This window comes from Pteropus medius, unplaced genomic scaffold, assembly GCF_902729225.1.
Source record: "Pteropus medius unplaced genomic scaffold, Ma_sr-lr_union100, whole genome shotgun sequence".
NCBI classification, from domain to species: Eukaryota; Metazoa; Chordata; class Mammalia; order Chiroptera; family Pteropodidae; genus Pteropus; species Pteropus medius.
The window spans coordinates 9,708,863-9,727,179 of NW_024352783.1; the positions used below are offsets into that span (position 1 = coordinate 9,708,863).

Consider the following 18,317-nt stretch of genomic DNA (forward strand, 5'->3'; position numbering starts at 1 on the left):
GAGAGAGAGAGTGAGCGAGATAGAGGACCTCAGATTTGTTAGTGTATATCAGAGAGTTCTGAGGTCGTGTGTGTGTCTGCGTGTGAGCCTCTGGGATTGTCTCAGGTTTTATAGTCTGAGATTGTGAGCCTTTGAGATTGTATGGTCAGAGTTGCTCTGAGAGTGTGTCCTGGAATCTGTGTGTGAGTGTGTATGACTAACACGGTGTGTGACTGAGCATGTGTGAGTGTGTTTGGAAATGTGAATGGTGGGGGCATGTGATGTGTGGGAACAGTGAGACCCCGATGCCGTTTAATCCCCCTGGGCAATCCTTACCCCCTTCTCCCCCTGTCCCGCAATCCCCTTGGGGCAGGAGGCCAGCTCTGCTAGCTGAGGCAAGAGCAGGGTTTGAACCCTGGTTTCTCCACTCACTGGCTCTGAGCCAGCTGCAGAACGTGTCCTTCCTGGGTTGACGGGTGGAAATGGTTTACAACCTGTAAACCATTGTGCCGGGATGGAGTGAGATGAGATGGGCCCTGGTGTCTGGAAACTTGACTTGCTGAGGTGGCGACCCCTTTGTAAAGTAATAGGCCAGAAAGGTTGCCTTTTCATGGCGTCTCTCCCCAGGCTCCAATTCCAATGGGTTTTCCTCTCTCCTGTATTCTTCCTTCTATCAAAGCTTCCTTATTCACCTTTTTCATCAACCAACCAACCATTCTCCGTGGAGCCCATAATATATATCTCTGCTCCAAGCAGCCTTCAACCTGGTTCATTCATTCCTTTTATTCATTCATTGATACAACTGATCTTTATTGAGAATCTGGTGTTGGGGGACAGTTAAAGGTCACTGAGCTTTCATTCTAGTGAGGGAAATATAGAAGCCTGGAAATATAGAAAGTTCTCTGAAGGAGGTAGAATTTGTCAGTGTTTTAGAGAGTTGCTGGTGGGGAAGTGGGATTGAAATCCGAAATATCTGTTCCCTATGTGTGAGGAGGTGCTCTGAGACCTGAGTGATAAACCAGTGGGGCCAGATGCTCTTGGTAGAGGGACAGCAGGGCAGAGGCCTCAGGAGAAAGTATTCAAGACAGGAAGAAAAGGCTAGCATGTGGCCCCAAGGGATTCAGGATGAGTTGAAATGGGTGGGAGGGAAGCAGAAGAAAGGAAGACGACTATTATCTTTTCAGTAAACTCTTCCTTAAGAAGAATGTACAATTAGATGAGTGATAGATCATATGGGTACAGCTCAGGCATTTTCACAAACTGGACATTCCTATATAATGAGCACCCAGATCAAGGTAGATCACCACCCCTGGGGTGCCGCCCTTAGGAGATAATTTTATTGGTGGAATCCTTAGAATCTTAAATTGTAAGTAGCCGTTAGGGAATCTCTGGAAAAACATGATCAGTGGCAGTACTGTGATTAATGTTTTTTATCACAGCAAATCTCAGACGAAGATAGCACTTAGAATGCCAAAAAAGGACCCTCAGCATCGCCTGGTTTAGGGGGTGGATACTTCATGGGAGAGTGGCTCTGTGTGGAAGGGTGGCTCACCATTAACTTGAAGTGGGGAAACCTTTGAGCCAGAGGCAGAATATAAGTGGGCAGTGGGCCCAGTGCAAGCCCAGCTGGAGGATTAGAGTCCTGCCCTTGGGTATCTGAGCAAGTCCTATATTCTAGACCTAGAAGCAAGAGGTGAGAATCAGCATGGATAGGGGAAGATTAATTGGGTGTGTGTGGGAAGGTGTTTTCTGCCCTTTTCCCCTTCCATCCAGAGCCTGATGGGCCTGTGCAGTTGGAGAGAACTGGGAGCATTTCAGGGGACAGGTCAGGGTGACCCTAGTAGACTAATTTTCAGTTTTTTCCACTGCTGCCCTTGTTGGTACAGTTAAGCTTCCTGTTGCCAAGGGATTTTTCTTCAAAAAACAAAACAAAACAAAACAAAATAACATACATTATGTATTTGTTTTATGTGGTAGCTCTTCTCCTTCCTCAATCAAAATCTCTGATTTTAAAAGATATCAGTCCCTGGCCTGAGTGAGCTTCATCACCCCATGGGCATCTGAACTACAGGGTCTCACTGTATTAGTCTAATGCCATCCAATAAGAATATAATGTGTCACATAATTTAAACTTCTCTTAGTAGCCATACTTTAAAAAGTAAAAAGAAATCAGTGAGATTACTTTTAACATATTTTATTTAACCCAGTATATCAAAAGTATTATTTTGTCATGTGGCACTGTAAGTACTCAATAGCCACATGTGGTTAGTGGCTACCGTATTGTACTGAACAGTGAAGCTGTTGGGTGCAATGCCTTTAACCATGTCTTCTGGGCCTATTCCAGCTGGTATGGAATCTTTTAATTTTTTTATTTTATTTTTTTTAGATGAGGCAATCTTTGGTTGACCTCACAGATTGCAAGGACCTTGTCAGCTTACAATCCCTTATTTTTTTATTTTTTACACCTACAGCACCTGGTCTTCCTAGGTGGTCTCCCATCCAAGTACTAACCAGGCCTAACCCTGCTTAGCTTCCAAGATCAGACGGGATTGGGCTTGTTCAGGGTAGCATGGCCATAGACTTGTTTTTGTTTTTAACTTAAAAAAAATCATCTGCTGGCATGTGAAGTGTACCTGTTTTAGCCTTATTGACCAAGGCTCTTCTTTGCCCTCCCTTCCCTTCCTATCATGGAGTTTCAGAGCCTTGCGCCTCAGCTTGGCAACAGCATAAAGCATGCTTACTGGTAGGTGGATTGGAGCAGGGACTGCCACCTTGCCGTCCTTAGGCAAGAGCACCTCCAGGACTCAGAGGATGGCTCCAGTGGAGTTTAGGAGTGCTGGCTTCTTGTAGAACCCAGGTCAAGGTGAGCCCTTTTCATGCTCAGGTATCAGATTTCTTTTCCATGTGGACACACCTTCTCTTGTGAACAGAAGGGAGGCGTCGCTTACTCATTGTAGATGTCAAGAGGCACACTTCACTTTCTTGCTCTGTTACATGGGTATAATAATGGGGCTCTAGTGAAGACCATGAGATAAGGGTACAGAGGAGCTTTATAAATTGTAAAGTGCATCCCACCTGAGAGTGGTCTTCTGAAGCAAAAGCCCCCGTATTTGAGAAGCTTTGAGGCCATGTTGGGGGACAGGCTCCTTTAGTCGCACAGTCCCTAGTTGTGATATGGGAGGCTGAGTAAACCATTGGAGGCAAAATTCTGCTGGCAGATATGGGATGTCTAGACTGCCTTTCAGGGCAAGATGTTTGCCTTCTGTAAAAAATTGTTTAAAAAAATCTTTTGGTGTTATCACTTTAGTTAGAATAAATATCAGGCCATTTTATTTTGTGAAGTTCTCAAGGACATCGTTTGTCTTTAGTATTTTTTGGATCAGAATCAAGATAGCAGGTTTGGGGCTTTCCTCTGCCTAACGTTAGGCAAGTCACTTAAACTCACAGAACCTTAGTTTCTTCTGTTTCTTTTGAGATGATCAGATTTCCTCTTGATCCATGAATTATTTGGAACTTTGTTCTTTAGCAAGTATCTTTATGTTATTGATTTCTAGTATAATTGCGTTATGGTTTGAGAACCTGTTTTTATGCTTACTTATTCTTTTAAATTTAATATTTGTTTTATGGCCCAGAATGTGCTCTGTCTTGTTGAATGTTCCATGTATACCTCAGAAGAGTGTGCCTTCTCTTGTTGTGGGGTGTTCTGTAAACGTCGATTAGTCCCAGCAGTTGGTAGTATTGTTAGGTCAAAACCAATTTTTTGCCTGTCTTCTCTATCAGTCACTGAGAGAGGAGTATTGAGGACTCGAACTGTAATTGTAGATTTGTCTGTGTCATCTTTTGGTTCTGCCAGTTTTTACTTCACGTGTTAGCCTCAGTTTTTTAATCTGAGAAATGCGCATGCCTCTCAGGGTTGTGGTGTAGACTGAATAACATAGTCATAACAGCTAACATCTATTAAGCTAAGCTCCTCTATGTGCCAGACACTATGCTAAGTGCTTTCCTTGCATTATCTTATTTAATTTTTTTGACAGTCCTATGAAGAAAGTACTGCTTTCATTCAGAGTTTACGGAGGACACTTGACATGTCTAAGCTTATAAAGAGCATCAAGCCCGGCCAGTCTGGGGCACACCCTGTTTCAGAACCTGCCTCATTAAAGCCCTTTGCCAGAGCTTGGTGCCCAGTGAAGGTCAGCTGGCTTATTGTTATTATTGCCTTTATTACATAATGAGTACTTAAATAAATATACTCAGTAGCACCAACCTTGTAGGGCCTGTAGGGGTCTTTGAGGGTAACTGTAAATGAAAGGAGTCTGCAGCTCACAATCACACCGAGAAGAGGGAGGGAACCCAAGGGGAAGAAGATGAGGGCCTTGAGAAGCACAGGGCCCAGCCACAAATCCCACTCCTAGGAAGGGGCTCACTTTGGCCCCACTGATCGGGGAGCATGTGAGCCATCAGAGCCTTTTGCATATGGCCCAGGACACAGTTCTTCAATGAAGAAGAATGAATCAACATCTTTCTCCTTCCTGAAGGGAGTTATGGATTTAGGGAATCAGAGCAGCTGCTGACCATTTCTTTTTATTTTGGGATTTAGGGACATTTCAGTGTTTTTCCAGGAATTGTCTGTAGCTGATCACTGTCACATTGTGACATTCCAACAAGCCTCCTGCCTTAAATGCTTTCCAGGGATTGCTTCTCCTCCAGTTCCATCATAGGGCCCACATTTCTCTCTCTGGCTTTTCCTTAGGAAATGTGTATTCCCAGAGGGCCCTGCCAGAAAGAGAGAGGTGAGATGTCTGTCTGTGTTAGTTAGCATTAAGCAAACAGAGGGAGAGGACAGAATAACCCATGCCCTAGAAACACCCTTCACACTTTGTACTTTCACACCTGTTCTCCCCTCTGTCTAGAATGTAACTTTGGGGGCCCTCCTTACACCAAAGGTAAACCTCAATCTGAGATTGGTCATGGGAGGCCTGCTTGTATCCTTAACCTTTCAAGTGCCTCAGTCTGCTCTTTCAAGTGGCTTTTGGGAAGTGACAGCAATTAGGGTGGGAGCACCCTGATTCCAGCCCAGATTGTGGGTTCACCAGAGACCTTCTGAGCCAGGTACCTCCCCCTGACCCCCTACCATGCAGGTTAGAAAAATGAGGTTGGTGGGCTGCCTTAGTATAAAACTTCTTCAAGGAAAAAGATTCTGGCACATTTCTTCTTGGTCTGTGCCAAGCACAGGACTCTAACCAAAAGTTGGCCAGTGCATGTTGCCTGAATCAACAGAGAATGCCAGGGCATGTTGGGTTTCCCAAGGAGAAGCAGGAGGAACTGTGGTTCAAAAGATATATTTTGCAGCACTGGAGGAGGACCCCTGTACCCTCCGGTCCTCTACCCCCACCCCATTTCTCTTGCCCTTTGCTGTATGTGATATGTGGATTCCACTTGTGATCAATGTGACTTTAACTCTGGGCCCCTGCTGTTTGTTTGGATGTCACAACGTGACCCTGGGTGCTGTTGACCTGCAGCGAAGTGACCTGAAGTGTTCTGGAATCCCTCAGTAAAGTGAACTTGCTATGAGCCGCTTCCTTACCAACCCGTGGGGTTGCAATAGCTGAGCCCATACGTCGGACTGAGGGGAATTATTCCTGGTTGCGGTAGGTAGCGCTCTCCTATTCAAGCACAGAAAACTCTGCAGTTTGTGACCTTGGAGTGGGATTCCATTCTTAGAATTACCCTGAAACAGAAAGCCAGGACTCCTGCTACTTTAATAAGGTTGGGCTGGAGAGGGTTGAGGGTGGGGGATACTCCCCTTAGTCAAGGTGGTTCACAGGTATGCAGAGTTGGCCAGAGGGACCTCACCCACGCCCACCTCCCTCACCCCCGCTCTGCTCACATCTGACCTGGATTTTTGGTTCTTTTCTGCTTGTCCAGTTTTAGGAGGGAGGCGTCTGCCCTTTCAAGAATCTTTTGGGAAGTGACAGCAATTAGGAAGGGACCTTTAGCTTTCTGGAGTGGGAAGCCAGGAGGCACTCCCCTCTGCTGCCTGGAATGCCACTGTGAGCTGTAACTCCGTTCTTTCCTGCTGAGCAGGCCCTTCTCTAGGCAAATCCCCACCCTCCTTCCCAGTCTCTAAGGTACTGGATACTTCCCTCCCACAGAGACAGGTTGATCCCAGGGCATTGGGACCTGGTAGGGGGTTTGAGGTTCCGGTTTTAACTACTTCAGCCCTAATTGGGAGACCTGGCTGGGTGCCAATTTCTGCCAGTTTGAGCCCGTGTTAGCTGGTTAACCTTTCAGTGCCTCAGTTTCTCTCTACCTCTATTCTCACAAAAGATAAAAGAAGCATATTTCTCCTTGCCCTCTGGCATCAGTGGCTCCAGGTCCTGAGTGGAAACCCAAGTTTCTATCAGGAATCTGGAAGGGCTGGGCTAGCCAAGTCATGTTCTACTCTCAGCCTGGCGTCTGGGGCTTCTCCGAGCCTCTGGCTTTCTTATCTGCAAAGTAGGCTGAACAATAGTGCTTTCCTTTCTGGGTGGTTGAAAGGACTGCCTGAGATGAGGTATGTGAACTTTGAACTTTAAATAAATGCTCACTGATCATGTTAACTGGCATTGTGAAGTTTCTTTAGGGGCCTTAGCCCTCAGTCCTACTGATTTTGTCTCATACTTCCCTAGAGTAAGGCCTTCTTAGTGGATTCTCAGTATCAGTTGAATGACACTGAGTTGAATTCTTAAAAAAATCTTAAGCATTTTGAGAGGACAGCTTCTCCCAAGGGCCTGATGGCAAAATAGGGGACACCATTCCCAGTACCTAGTGCTGAGGCATGCACTAACATTCTTTTCTCCAGAGGTGAAGTGCACAGACCTTAGTGCCCCATCCCAGAAGTCTGACATATGCACACTCCCAGCTATCCAGGCTCTATCACCCCCCAAAATTCCCTGTTTCCCTCCCAATCAGCTTCTCAACTTGCTCCCCACACAGCCACTATCTGGGTAGTTGCACCTGCTTAGACCTCCCCTGAACCATTTGCCTGGCTCTTTCCTTCCTGCTCTGCATCCCCAAGGCTGGGTTTGTCGCCATCTGCACCCTCCCCGCAACTTGATGGGATTCTGTTCTGAACCTCCCACTTGATTCTCTCTCCTCTGGCTTGGAGGCACAGTGCTGAGGGCACACCAGGTTTGCCTGGGACTGTGGTATTTCCTGTCTTCAAGATGGTTATCCAGCTCCAGGCTTCCCACTAGTTCACAGTTAAAAGTGATAAAGGCCAGAGGACCCTGAGACAGCACAGGCTGTGTAAACACCAATGGGGGCTTGAGAATCAGGCCCGCAGGGGTCTGAACCTTGGCCTCAGGTTGTTGATCTGTAACAGGATGCTGAGGATGATGAACGATAACTTGCAGGGGCGGTGGGGGATTGCGGGAGAGAATGTTTTACTGGGGCGGTGGGGGATTGCGGGAGAGAATGTTTTACTTCTCTCTGCTTAGCGAGAATTGGACCGCAGCCAGCTGTACACCCTGACTGTGGGGGCGTTTTCAACATCATGAACCTGTGCTGCCTGACTGCTTTGAAGGGTGGGAGGATGTAGGATAGAGAATTCGGGCTTAGAAGAATGGCATCCTTGGACTGAACTCTCCATAAAGTGGAGTCTGGCTAACATTAAAAGTTTTATGTGTAGAGTTGCCATATAAACTCCTGGGGGTAACTGTCAGTGTGAAAGTTAGCATGTGGTAAAAAGTCCATTTCATGCTCCAGGTGTGCTGGCCCTGAGCTTCTCTATCTGACAACTCAGAGTGTGAGCCCAGACCTTTGAGGAACTTGATAGAAGCCGTCGGAGGCTGGGTGGTCAGTTGGTGGGGATGCCTAGCTTATGGAGTTGACGAATAGGGACAGTGGTGCTTGTGTGAGTGCTGGAATTCAGGGAGGGCCAGGGCTTCTGCCTAAACACCTTGCACCCAGTTGCTTACCCCAGGGACAGGCAGGCCTCAACCTGGGAGACTGACCTGCTTTCAATAGATTCCATCTCTGGTGTTTCTAAGAACCTGAATTAACCCTACCCTCTCCTTGGTCTGGCCATCCCACCTCCTTCCAATGCTATGAACATTGCTTAAGAGATGCCATAAAAGTAAATATTGTGAAGCATAGCATCTGGGCAGCCGGAAGATCTCTGGCCTCAGAAGAGGCCATGCCTCCATGTCTAGAGGGATCTGCTAGCAGCTCTCTGGCTGCTCACCTGCAGAATCCCCATAGCGGCCCCTTTGGGCACTTTTCTGCTCCCAGTCTAAAGCCAGAAGGGAGGGGATCAGAGTCCCCAGGAACACAGGTGGCCAAACTGGAGTGCCATTCAGAGATGTACCTTCAGCCCCTGCTTTTTACTGATGATGAAACGAGGGTCACTGTTCCCTTAGCAAACATTTACTCTTTGTGTCAGGCAGAAGATACAAAAGATGGAGAAAAAAATGGCCCCTAGCCTAGAGGAGCAAATACAATGTAGGGGCAGATAACCAAATATTTCTAACTGGGGCTACACTAAGGACAGACAGAAAGTTTCCATGGTTGAGGGTAGAGGAGATGCTTCAGCTGAGTCTTGAAGGATGAATAGGAGTTTGCTGGGGAGGGGGTTACAGAGGGATAGAAGGTATCTCAGACATGTGTAGATGCTGTTGTGAAGGGGTTCAGAGCACCATGTCTGTGGGTGATGGAGTGGGACAGGAAGCCTGACAGTTGAGATGAATGGAAATGAATTAATCACCTGTCAGTGAGTGCTGGGAAGGTTGAGCTCTGTGTAGGTGAGGAGGCCTGGGGTATACAGGGTGTTGCAGGAAGTGAGGCTTGAGGAGCTGGCTAGGATATGAGCGTACCATCTTGAGGGCAGTAGGATGTGTTGGAGGAGTTTTGAACATGGGAACAATGGAGTCACTAGACAGATTGGACTTCTGGGTAAGACGAAGGGGGTGCAATGGCAAGGCAAGTTTTGGCTGGGAGTTGAGATGGAGACCAGGTGGAAGGGGAAGGGATGAGTGAGATTTCCAGCTGCTAACAGGTCTGCTGTTCACAGCGAGGCAGGTACTTTACCTCAGCTCACTCTGTAATAACTGAGCAGAGCAGAGCTCTGTGTAGTTCCCCAGGCCAGCTTTCCCTCTCCTTCCCCATAGCTCCTGCCACATCAAAGATTCTTAATGGACAGGGCCTTGTAGTTAGATGTGCTTAATAAATGTTTCTTATCAGAAGCTAGAGCATCCTCTGGTTCAGCCCCAGTTTCTAGAAGCTTTGGGGCTGGGCATGGATGTCTCCCTCTAGGGCAGTGCAGTCTGTTCTGAGGCCAGTTACAGCTGTTTTATCCATCATAAGTGGCTTCATCTTGCCCAATGTCTCCGGGGGAACTTAAACCTTCCTATCACAGCTCAGGGCTTTGTAAGGTGTCTGCTCTGTGAGCCTCCAAAGCTTGGAAGCTCTCACTGAGACTGGGATATCACCTGGGACAAGACAAAAGGAATCTGGAAGGCCAGATGTGTGTTTACATGCCTGCCAGGTGGGTGTTGGCAGTGCCCACTAGGTTCCCAGAGGCTGTGGTCAGCCTAGGGCAAGGCTGTGCTTCCGATGTCGCACTTCTCACTGTTGGCTGAGTGGTTCTTCCTTTGTCATTCATTTATTAATGCACTTGCATGCTCATGTGGTCATTTTCCCCTCGTCATTTCATCCACACATTCACATAATAGTGCACCTTTGCTTCCTTTGTCAGTTTGTTCATTTTTGACTTACTCTTAGGCGAGTCTGAACTGGAGTGCTTGCTATTCAAGTAGCTCTGCTATTAGCCACATCGAGGTGAAGGTTTACCCTTGAGAGATACCGGCTGACTGGGATAGGAGGCCCACACATGTGAAGGACATACCAGGCCACATCCTCTGTACTTAGTGACTTTCTGGAATCTTTCCACTGTCATACTCAGCAGCACGGTCTGGGTGGCAAGGCTGAGTTATGCCAGAAGGTCTTGGTGAAGCAACAGTGGGATGGAGACTGCTGCTTGCCCACCAGAGCTGGTGGGGACTATGGGGTAGACCAAATCAGGAGCATCGTCTCTTTCTCAACCCCACAAAAGTGGGAGACAAACACTTCTCGAAAGTATGTACTATATCCCAAACAATAAAACAAAAAACACTATCACAGTAGACATGGGAAGGATCAGAACTCTCGTGATCTTAGACTCATTTTACAGTTTAAACCTATTTTTATTTTGAATTGCATGTGGAGAGTTGCCAGAGTACTTTTAGTGCTTTGGGTCTCTAAAATCCTTTCTAAAAAGAAGAGTACAAAGAATAATACAGGGACTCAGTAAATAGCTAACACTCAATGTTGGAGGTGTCTCATCTTTTTTAAAGAAAGAAATCAATATTGAAGGAGTCCAGCTGTTCTCTCTTCTTGTCCCTAGAGGCAGGGGTTCTCAACCGCAGTTAGTTCTGTCCCCAAGAGACATTTTGGCATGTCCGGAGACATTTTTGGTTGTCACAACTGGGGAGAGCTATCGGTATCTGATGGGTGGAGGCCAGGTGTGCTGCTGAACACCCAGCTGTGCAGGGGATGGCCCCACCACAGGGATCCAGCCTCAAGTACTCATGGTGTAGAAGACAAGAAACCCTGGTATAGATGCAACAAGTATCTTGAATTTAGTATGTTGCATGCCAGTCGTTTAAAAAATCCACAGAGAAAGAATATTCATTCTATGTGGTTGTGTGTTATTTCCTAAAAATAAATATGTATGCTTTAGGAATTCTGCATCTTGCTATGTTCATTTGACATGCTTTTGAGAATATCACGTGTTGATGCATCTAGTTTATTTACATTCTGTAGCTTAGCTAATTTAGGAGAATAGGCCACATTTCATTTATTCATTCTTGCATAGACACACTTTTTCATTGCAAGTGTGCTGATAGGAACATCTTTGCACATGTACTTGGTATGTGTGTGTGAGTTTCTCTGGAGCCGACTGGGAGTGGAACTACGGGTATGTGGGAGTTCACAGCCTCATCAACACTCAGGACTGTCTGTTCAGTTTGATGAGAAGAGGCATATTCATATTGTTTAGCTTTCATTTACCTGATTGCTGGTGAGTCTGTGTATCTCTTCACGGTGTCACTTCCTTAGGTTTGCTCTGGGGCCTCTGAGCACCTCTTCAGGATCCTGGTCACAGCATCCTGGTGATGCAGACATTGGTCCTAGTGGAGTCCCTTCTCTCTCGGGGTGCTGGACACTCATCATCTGAGTTGCTGATTTCCTCATCTAGCGTCCCTGCACACTACTCTTGTGGCTTGCTGGCTCCTGACGGGGCACGACACAGCTGATTGGGTTTCTGCTCTTTATCTTCAGTTTTATGAGGTTGCACTGTAGTAACCTTTGCTGGACTTGGATGTGCCCAAGCCTCCAGTGTGTTCCCAGAGGGTAACTTTGTTTCTGAGTTCTCGGAGCTTATCACTCCTTAGGCTCCCCATGTATAGGCCTGGGGGCCCCGGGTGGGAGCTGGCAAGTTTCCTGCTGACTCTGGCTCTGTCCCTGCAGGCAGACCTCTGCGTTATGACCCGGCTGCTGGGCTACGTGGACCCTTCGGATCCCCGCTTTGTGGCTGCCGTTCTCGCCATTACTTTCAATCCTCTGTTCTGGAATGTGGTAAGTGTCCTCACCCTGACACTGTCCCAGTGGGCTGCACAGACAGACGAACCACTCTTCCTTCTCCTTTGTCTGTCTGTGGCCAGTGTGGAATCATCTTCTCTGTTTCCCCATTGAGGGTGGCACCCAGTTAGGGGATGCTGACCAGGGAAGCCCCTCACCATGGGGATCTCATGATGTCTTGGCATCTGCAGATGGCCCTGGGCTGTTGCCAGGTTGGGCTGGGGTGGCAGGGCTGTGCTGTGATAGGGCTGCCCACCTGTGTCTGGTGATCTCACTCAGTCTCCTAGGTGGTGAAGTAGACTGTTTCACTTTAGGGCTTTCTTCCCTCTTTGCCATCCACACAATGAAGCCATTTTCTTAAGAGTCCCCTCCCTCTCATGTGCTCCATAAACATTTTTCCTAAATGAGATTTCCTGCAGAATGGTTTGCACACCACTGGCCTGAGGTGTGCTAGGTAGCAAGAACAAACCGATGAGAAGTAAAAACAGGCGACAGCAGCGCCCCACTCTTCTGTGGGTGCAGAGGACACTGGGGGGACAAGTCTGGGGTGGGGCCTCAGGCTGCGTAGGAGGTGGCCCTGAAGTGATCCTGGGAGGGAGGACAGGTCTTGCTGCAACTTTTTTCCAAGACGCCTCCTCTTGTCAAGGTGTGGGGGCAACTCTTGGGGTTTCTGGTCCAGCTTTCCTGTGTGGCCATCTCTGATGAGGTGGAAAGGGGCAGCAGTGGTACTCTGGGAACTGTGCTGGTGGTCCCTGGGGCTGCGTGCCTGGGTTTGCTGATGCAGAGCCGCGAACATCCTGTGATCACCCTTGAGGGTAGCTAGAATAATAAGGCCAAGCTTAGTGTTAACAACACACTGTTCCAGACTGTTTTCATTTCAGGTGACCCCTTGGTCCCAGGGGTAGAACAGGACATGTTTTTCATCTGGTTTATGAGTTAGGTCTTTTCTCCATCTGAGGAGATGGAGGTGGGGGCGGGGCTGCTCACTTCGAAGAGGCCATATTCCGAATGCGCTGTCCCTCCTGTCCTGAATATGCTGGGCCCACCCTGAGGTGGTCTGGTGAGAGGGGACCTGAGGAGAGCAGGGAGCTCTGAGGAGCAGAGGTCCAGAGCTTGCTTCGTCCAAAACTATTCTTCAGGCCTTCCGGACTCCTGCCACACTCCCAAGAGGCCTTGTCCCACCTCTGTGCCTGCGCTGACCCTGACCTCCTGACACAGGCCTCCCCACAAGAGCAGGAATAGGTGGGCAGAGCGCCTTCGGAGCCCCTCGGCCCCTCTTTGCTTACTTCTGCTCTCCCCACCTATGTACCTTCCCCTCTATCTTTTCGGCATCTGCAGCACCACACAATGAAGAGAGTATGGCAGGCTGAAAAATGGCCCCCCAAAGATGTACCCATCCTAATCCTTGGAACCTGTGAAGGTTACTGTGAATGGCAAAAGGTGGGGAGCCTTTGCAGATGTGACTAAGTAAAGGATCTTGAAATAGGGAGGTTGTCCTGGATTTTGGGGGTAGGCCCTAGCTGCAGTCACATGTATCCTTGTGAGAGAGATGTGGAGATGCTAGTGTTGAAGATTGGAGTGATGTGGCCATGAACTGAGGAAGGCTGCAGCCTCCAGAAGCTGGAAGAAGTGAGGAATGGATTTTCCCCTAGAACCTATGAAGGCAGTGAGGCCCTGCCACACCTTGATTTTGGCCCAGTGATAGTCATTTCAGACTTCTGGCCTCTGGAAATGTGAGAGATTATATTCTTGTTATTGTAAACTTCCCAGTTTGTGGCAATTTGTTACAGCAGCCACAGGAAACTAATACAGAGTATTAAAAGGCTGTTGATCCCTGCTAGAAGACATCATGGTCTGTTGGGAGATGACAGTGCTATTTCTGGTCCACAGGCCTCTCCCTACAGGCTTGGCCGTGACCAACAGTCATTCTGGTCTCCTAGCACTGGGGACTTGGCTTGACAAGTACACAAGGTGTCCTGGGGACACTTGGTAATGCACATGCCCCTTTGGTTATTTCTTGTTGGCCCCTCTACTCTAACAACATGTTTTTGTGAGTTTATGAATGTGGCCTGCAGCAACATTTATAACAGCCACACGGTTAAGGTACATAAGATTTGGAAGGCAGGCAGCTCATGTCTGTGTGTTTGTCATAAGTCTTTTTTTCTTTTTCATAAGTTTTTTATTTTCCTTGTTTTTGGAAAAAATTATTCACTGGAATAGTTTGTGGTCATTAGTGAGAGAGAGAGAGCTCTTCAAAGTCATTTCAGAATGAAAAAAGTTATGAAAACATGTTACGGTTTGGTGGGAGCAGTGGACCGGCACTGTAGGGCAGGAAACACTGGTCTGGGTGAGGCTGGACCCCAGCTCTGTGACGCTGTGGGGACCAGAATCCTAGTCTTGAGCAGTGAGAGATTGCACTTGTGAAAACACTTGATTCAGTCCACATTATAGCTAATACAGTACTTGGCAAGGCTTGCTGTGCTTGTGCTGAGTGCATTCCGTGCTGTATTTTAGTTGTCACAGTAAAACTGTTATTCTCCCTTTTGGGAATTTCATTTAGTCATTTTCCTAGGCACTGGAGCACATGGCCCTGAACCTCATGATGCTGAAATTCTAGGTGGGCAGTATATGAATAAATACAAGCAGGGGAAGGGGAACTAGAGACAGGGAGGGCTGAGCAAGGCATACCTTTGAGCAGAAACCTGCTCCTCTGCGGGAATGAGCCCTTGGGTATGTGGGGAAGAGAAAACAGCAAATGCAAAAGTCCTGGGTGATTTCAAGGACCAGCTACTATATGGAATCTGACAGATGGAGAAGGGAGGGCAGGTGGCAAAAGTGACTGAGACAACGGTGAGGACTTTGGAGTCTGAGTTGGCAGCCATGGGATGAGTAGCTTGACCTGACTCAGGTTTTCGAGGTTGACCTGGGCTTCTGGGAGGAGAGCAGATGAGGGGCAAGGGTGGAGCTGGGAGGCTGCCATAGCAATTGAAGCCCAAGATGGTGGGTTGGACAGAGTGATACCACTAGAAGTGGGAGAAGTAGTCAAGATTCTGGGCATAATTCAAGGAAAAGTCACCTGTATACATAATGGTTTGGTTGGTAAGTGCAAGAGAGTAGGCATGGCTAGCTCTATAGTTGGGGCCTGAGTGACTTATAGTAAGAAATATACATGTGATCTCCTTAGTGTTGAGTACAATCAAGGTGTCTTTTGTTATCTGAATTAAATGACTTTTGGAAGAACCTATGGATGGGGGCTGGTTGCCAGGGGAACCAATCAAGTGATTAAAGGGATGGAATTTTCAGTCCCACCCCTGACCTCTGGGGAAGGGTGAGGAGTTAGAGATTGAGTTCAATCACCAAGGTCCAGTGACTTAATCAATCATGATTATATCATGAAGCATCTATAAAAACCCAAAAGGTCTGGCTTCAGAGAGCTTCCAGGTTGGTGAACATGTGGAGATGTGGAGAGAGTGGTGCACCCCAAGAACATGGAAGCTCTGCATCCTTTCTTCATACCCTGCCCTATGCGTCTCTTCCATCTGGCTGTTGATTCATATTCTTTAATATTTATTGTAATAAACTGATAATCTAGTGAATGATCTAGTTTCTTGAATTCTGTAAGCTGGGTAGATAGCATCACAATTGAGTTGAATTGTAGGATGCCCAGCTGGTGTCATAGAATTGCTTGAGTGTGTGTGGGAAAAACACACACATAGAAATTGGGTGCAGAATTGTAGAGGGCGTAGCCATTTGCCTTGATGGGACAATGAAGGGGGAGAGGGTTATGGAAGAAGAGAGCTCAGTTTCTGGTGTCAGATTTACGATGTCCATGGGACTCCAGGTGAAAATGAAGCCCATGTGAATCTGGAATTCAGAGAAGTGCTTTGGGGTTGGAGACGATGGGTGAAGCCTGAGAGAGTAGCTACCTAGGGCTGAATCTGACCTTAGACCTAAAACTTATGACTGCTCAGGGCCCATTGTCTGCTTCCCTGGGGCATAGGTCTTGGAAGTTTTCCCATGATGTTGGCCGGAGAGGTCTGCTTGCCCGTTGGCACATCTTCCCACCAGCACCTCCTAGCCCATCTCTTTCTCTTCCCGCCCCGACTCCCAGCAGCCAATTTGTGTCTCCCGTACTGTTAGAATCTTGCTCCCAAGGCTTCAAGCTCTTTGTTGCTCAGTCCAAGGGAGGCTTTCTGCCTTTTTCTCCTTGGCTCTCTGGGGAAACTTTAACATTGCTGACCCTCGCTCTTTCTTGAAACCCTGCCTTCCCTGCACCCCACCTACTTTTCTGGTTTACTCTCTACTGTTCTTTGGGAACTCCTCTTCCTCTGCCCATCATTCAGTCATTCAACAGATGTTCACAGAGAATTGCTATGTGCCAGGCACTGTGTGAGCCTGCAGGAGCCAGGGAAACACCTGCATGGTCTCCTCTGGGGCCACAAATAGGTTCGTAATTAAAATTGTGAAAAGATCAGGTGCTACAGAGGAACTAATTGGGGCTTTCCCCTTTGTCATCTGTGTCTCAACCTCTGGCCCAGAATCATCTCAGAGTTCTAAGAGCTTGGGTCCAGGTGCTGTGGCCACATCCGAGTATGTTAGGTCCCAAAAGGAGCTCACTGTTTGGATCCTGGCAAGACTTCCCTAATGTGCTGTCCTTCACTATCTCCAAGAATGAGGCAACCCTGCCCCAGGGTCCTAGGGTGAGGCTCCAGGGCCAGCCTTCACTCTTTTCCCTAGCTCGCCCTCCAAGTCTGCCCTCGCAGGTCCATATGCTTAACATGGGGCCACCACCATCACTGGGTGGCGCAGCAGTATTTTAGCCGTGCTGCCTGCCACTCTCTGTCCTCTCCAGCCTTCCTCACATGCACACTTGCTCATTCACACCTCATAAGCACAAGGCCAGGGATTGATCCCTACCCAGTGCCCCAACACACAGAGTTGCTTAGAGGTGCCTGTATTATCTAGGAGAAAGTATAAGCACTTCCACCTGGCCCGTGAGGCCACTCTCTAGTGAGCACCCTCTCACCTGTACCCTCAGTCATCTTGGGTCCCTGCCCTTCCCTGGGTGATTCATTCTCTCACCCCCACACCTGTGCCACCTCTTCCAGATAGTCATCCTTGCTCCCCACGACCCCCCACCCCAACCTACCCTCTAGGTCAGGGTTGCTGATGTTGGTGTTTTTGACATTTTGGGCTGTCCTGTGCACTGCAGGATGATTAACTATATTCTCGGGGGTCAGTAGTACCCTCCTTACCCCCAAGTTCTAACAGTCTTAGTGTCTCCAGATATTACCAGGGTCCCCTGAGGCTCTTAGTCATACCTATTCGTTTGAGTGAGGCAGCCCTGTGTGCCTACTGCTTGTGCCCATGTGCCCTCTGTATCACTACTTAGCCCTCGGCTTTCCCCTTACCCCAAGTATTCTGAGAGAGATGAAGCAGTACCTGCGTTGCCCTCCTCTACCCCTAGCCTGGCCTGCTGTATGGAGGGCAGAGCATCTGTTTCACCTTAGGCTCGTGCCCAGTGCCACCTGCAGAGATGGCCCTGCAGGCAGTGTTTAGTGGGTTCATGACTGGGCTTTTTTCCAGTGTTCTACTATGGCACCCAATGGATGAGGTCCATCTTCCACTGTGATGTTTGCATAAGCATACCCTGACTGTGTAAGGAAAAGGAATCACAGGGGTATGAAACACAACTGGGTCCAGCTATTTCATGGCATTACAGTAATGGTAAGATAGGCGGCAGCCCTGCGCCGTTCTGGCTCCCTAGAACTCCCTCTATCAACACACGTGATCAAGCCCATGTGATTATAATGTTGCCTTGAGCTCTCTCTCCTGTTTACTAAAAAAGTTGTTCACGTGCTTTGCTGTCTTAACTATTATCAAAGGCAAATTTCTTGTCATGGGCATCAAGCTGATTGAGATATGTCAGCATATTTGGACACCTTGGCTAAACTGGGTGGGTTTATAGACAAGAGTGACCATATCATTAATCTTCCACATCGGGACCCTTGGGAGAGTGAAAGGGGCATTATTAATAACCCGGTCAAGACAGCAGGTATAAATAGGGACTGGCCTGGCAAGTGGGTTTCTTCAGAGTTGAGGGTATACTTCGGAGGTTGTGTTCTTCCAAGCCCTTCGCCTCAGTCCCATTGTCTGCTCCCACCCCTCCATACCCCTGCATGCCCACTTGCTCATGACTGTGCCTCTGCTTACTATTTCTTCTGCCTGAGACCCACCACCCATCCTTGGAGTGTCAGTGTGCAACCCCCATGATGGGCTCCTCCCCCCGCAGGTGCATCTGGGCCTCAGACCCCTCTCTTTGAGGGTGGGATCTATAGTTGGAGTCTGGAGCAGCTCTCTCACATATGCTCACAGAGTGAATATAGTTATTTGATGGGTCAGGTGCTGAGACATATCACTGCCTTTCCAACCAAACCACAGCCAAAGCCCCAGCCTGGGCCTTGCCGATATGTACATGGTGGTCCCATATCTGCAGCAGGACAGGAACCTGCCCTGATGGCCCTGGGCTTTCCTAGGTTAGCCCTCAGAGTCTTGCATCCCAGGAGCCCCATCCCTGGCTGGTTGCCCTAGTCTTCAGGGAGACAAGGCCTCTTCATAGGGTGAGATTGGGAGGAGGTGGCTCTTCCTCTCCAGGAAGTGGGGCACTTGCCATCTGGTTTGGA

General features: G+C 48.2%; 1 protein-coding gene and 1 non-coding gene across 6 annotated transcripts in view; one reads left to right on the plus strand and one right to left on the minus strand.

Moving 5' to 3' along the window:
- The window catches only part of PEMT (phosphatidylethanolamine N-methyltransferase), a 78,881-nt gene that overhangs the window by 746 nt on the left and 59,818 nt on the right, over positions 1 to 18,317 (plus strand). For 3 of the 5 annotated variants that reach the window (XM_039847581.1, XM_039847578.1, XM_039847577.1), the window contains exon 2: positions 11,524 to 11,631. In XM_039847581.1, the coding sequence (XP_039703515.1) occupies positions 11,539 to 11,631 (93 nt within the window). In that variant the 5' untranslated portion in view covers positions 11,524 to 11,538. Of the gene's footprint in view, positions 1 to 5,477; positions 5,628 to 11,523; positions 11,632 to 18,317 lie in introns of those variants that run through there. The other 2 variants (XM_039847579.1, XM_039847580.1) reach the window with 2 other exon arrangements.
- On the minus strand, positions 2,442 to 2,560 carry LOC120589957 (5S ribosomal RNA). The gene has a single exon (XR_005649588.1). It is a non-coding gene; the product is annotated as a 5S ribosomal RNA (ribosomal RNA).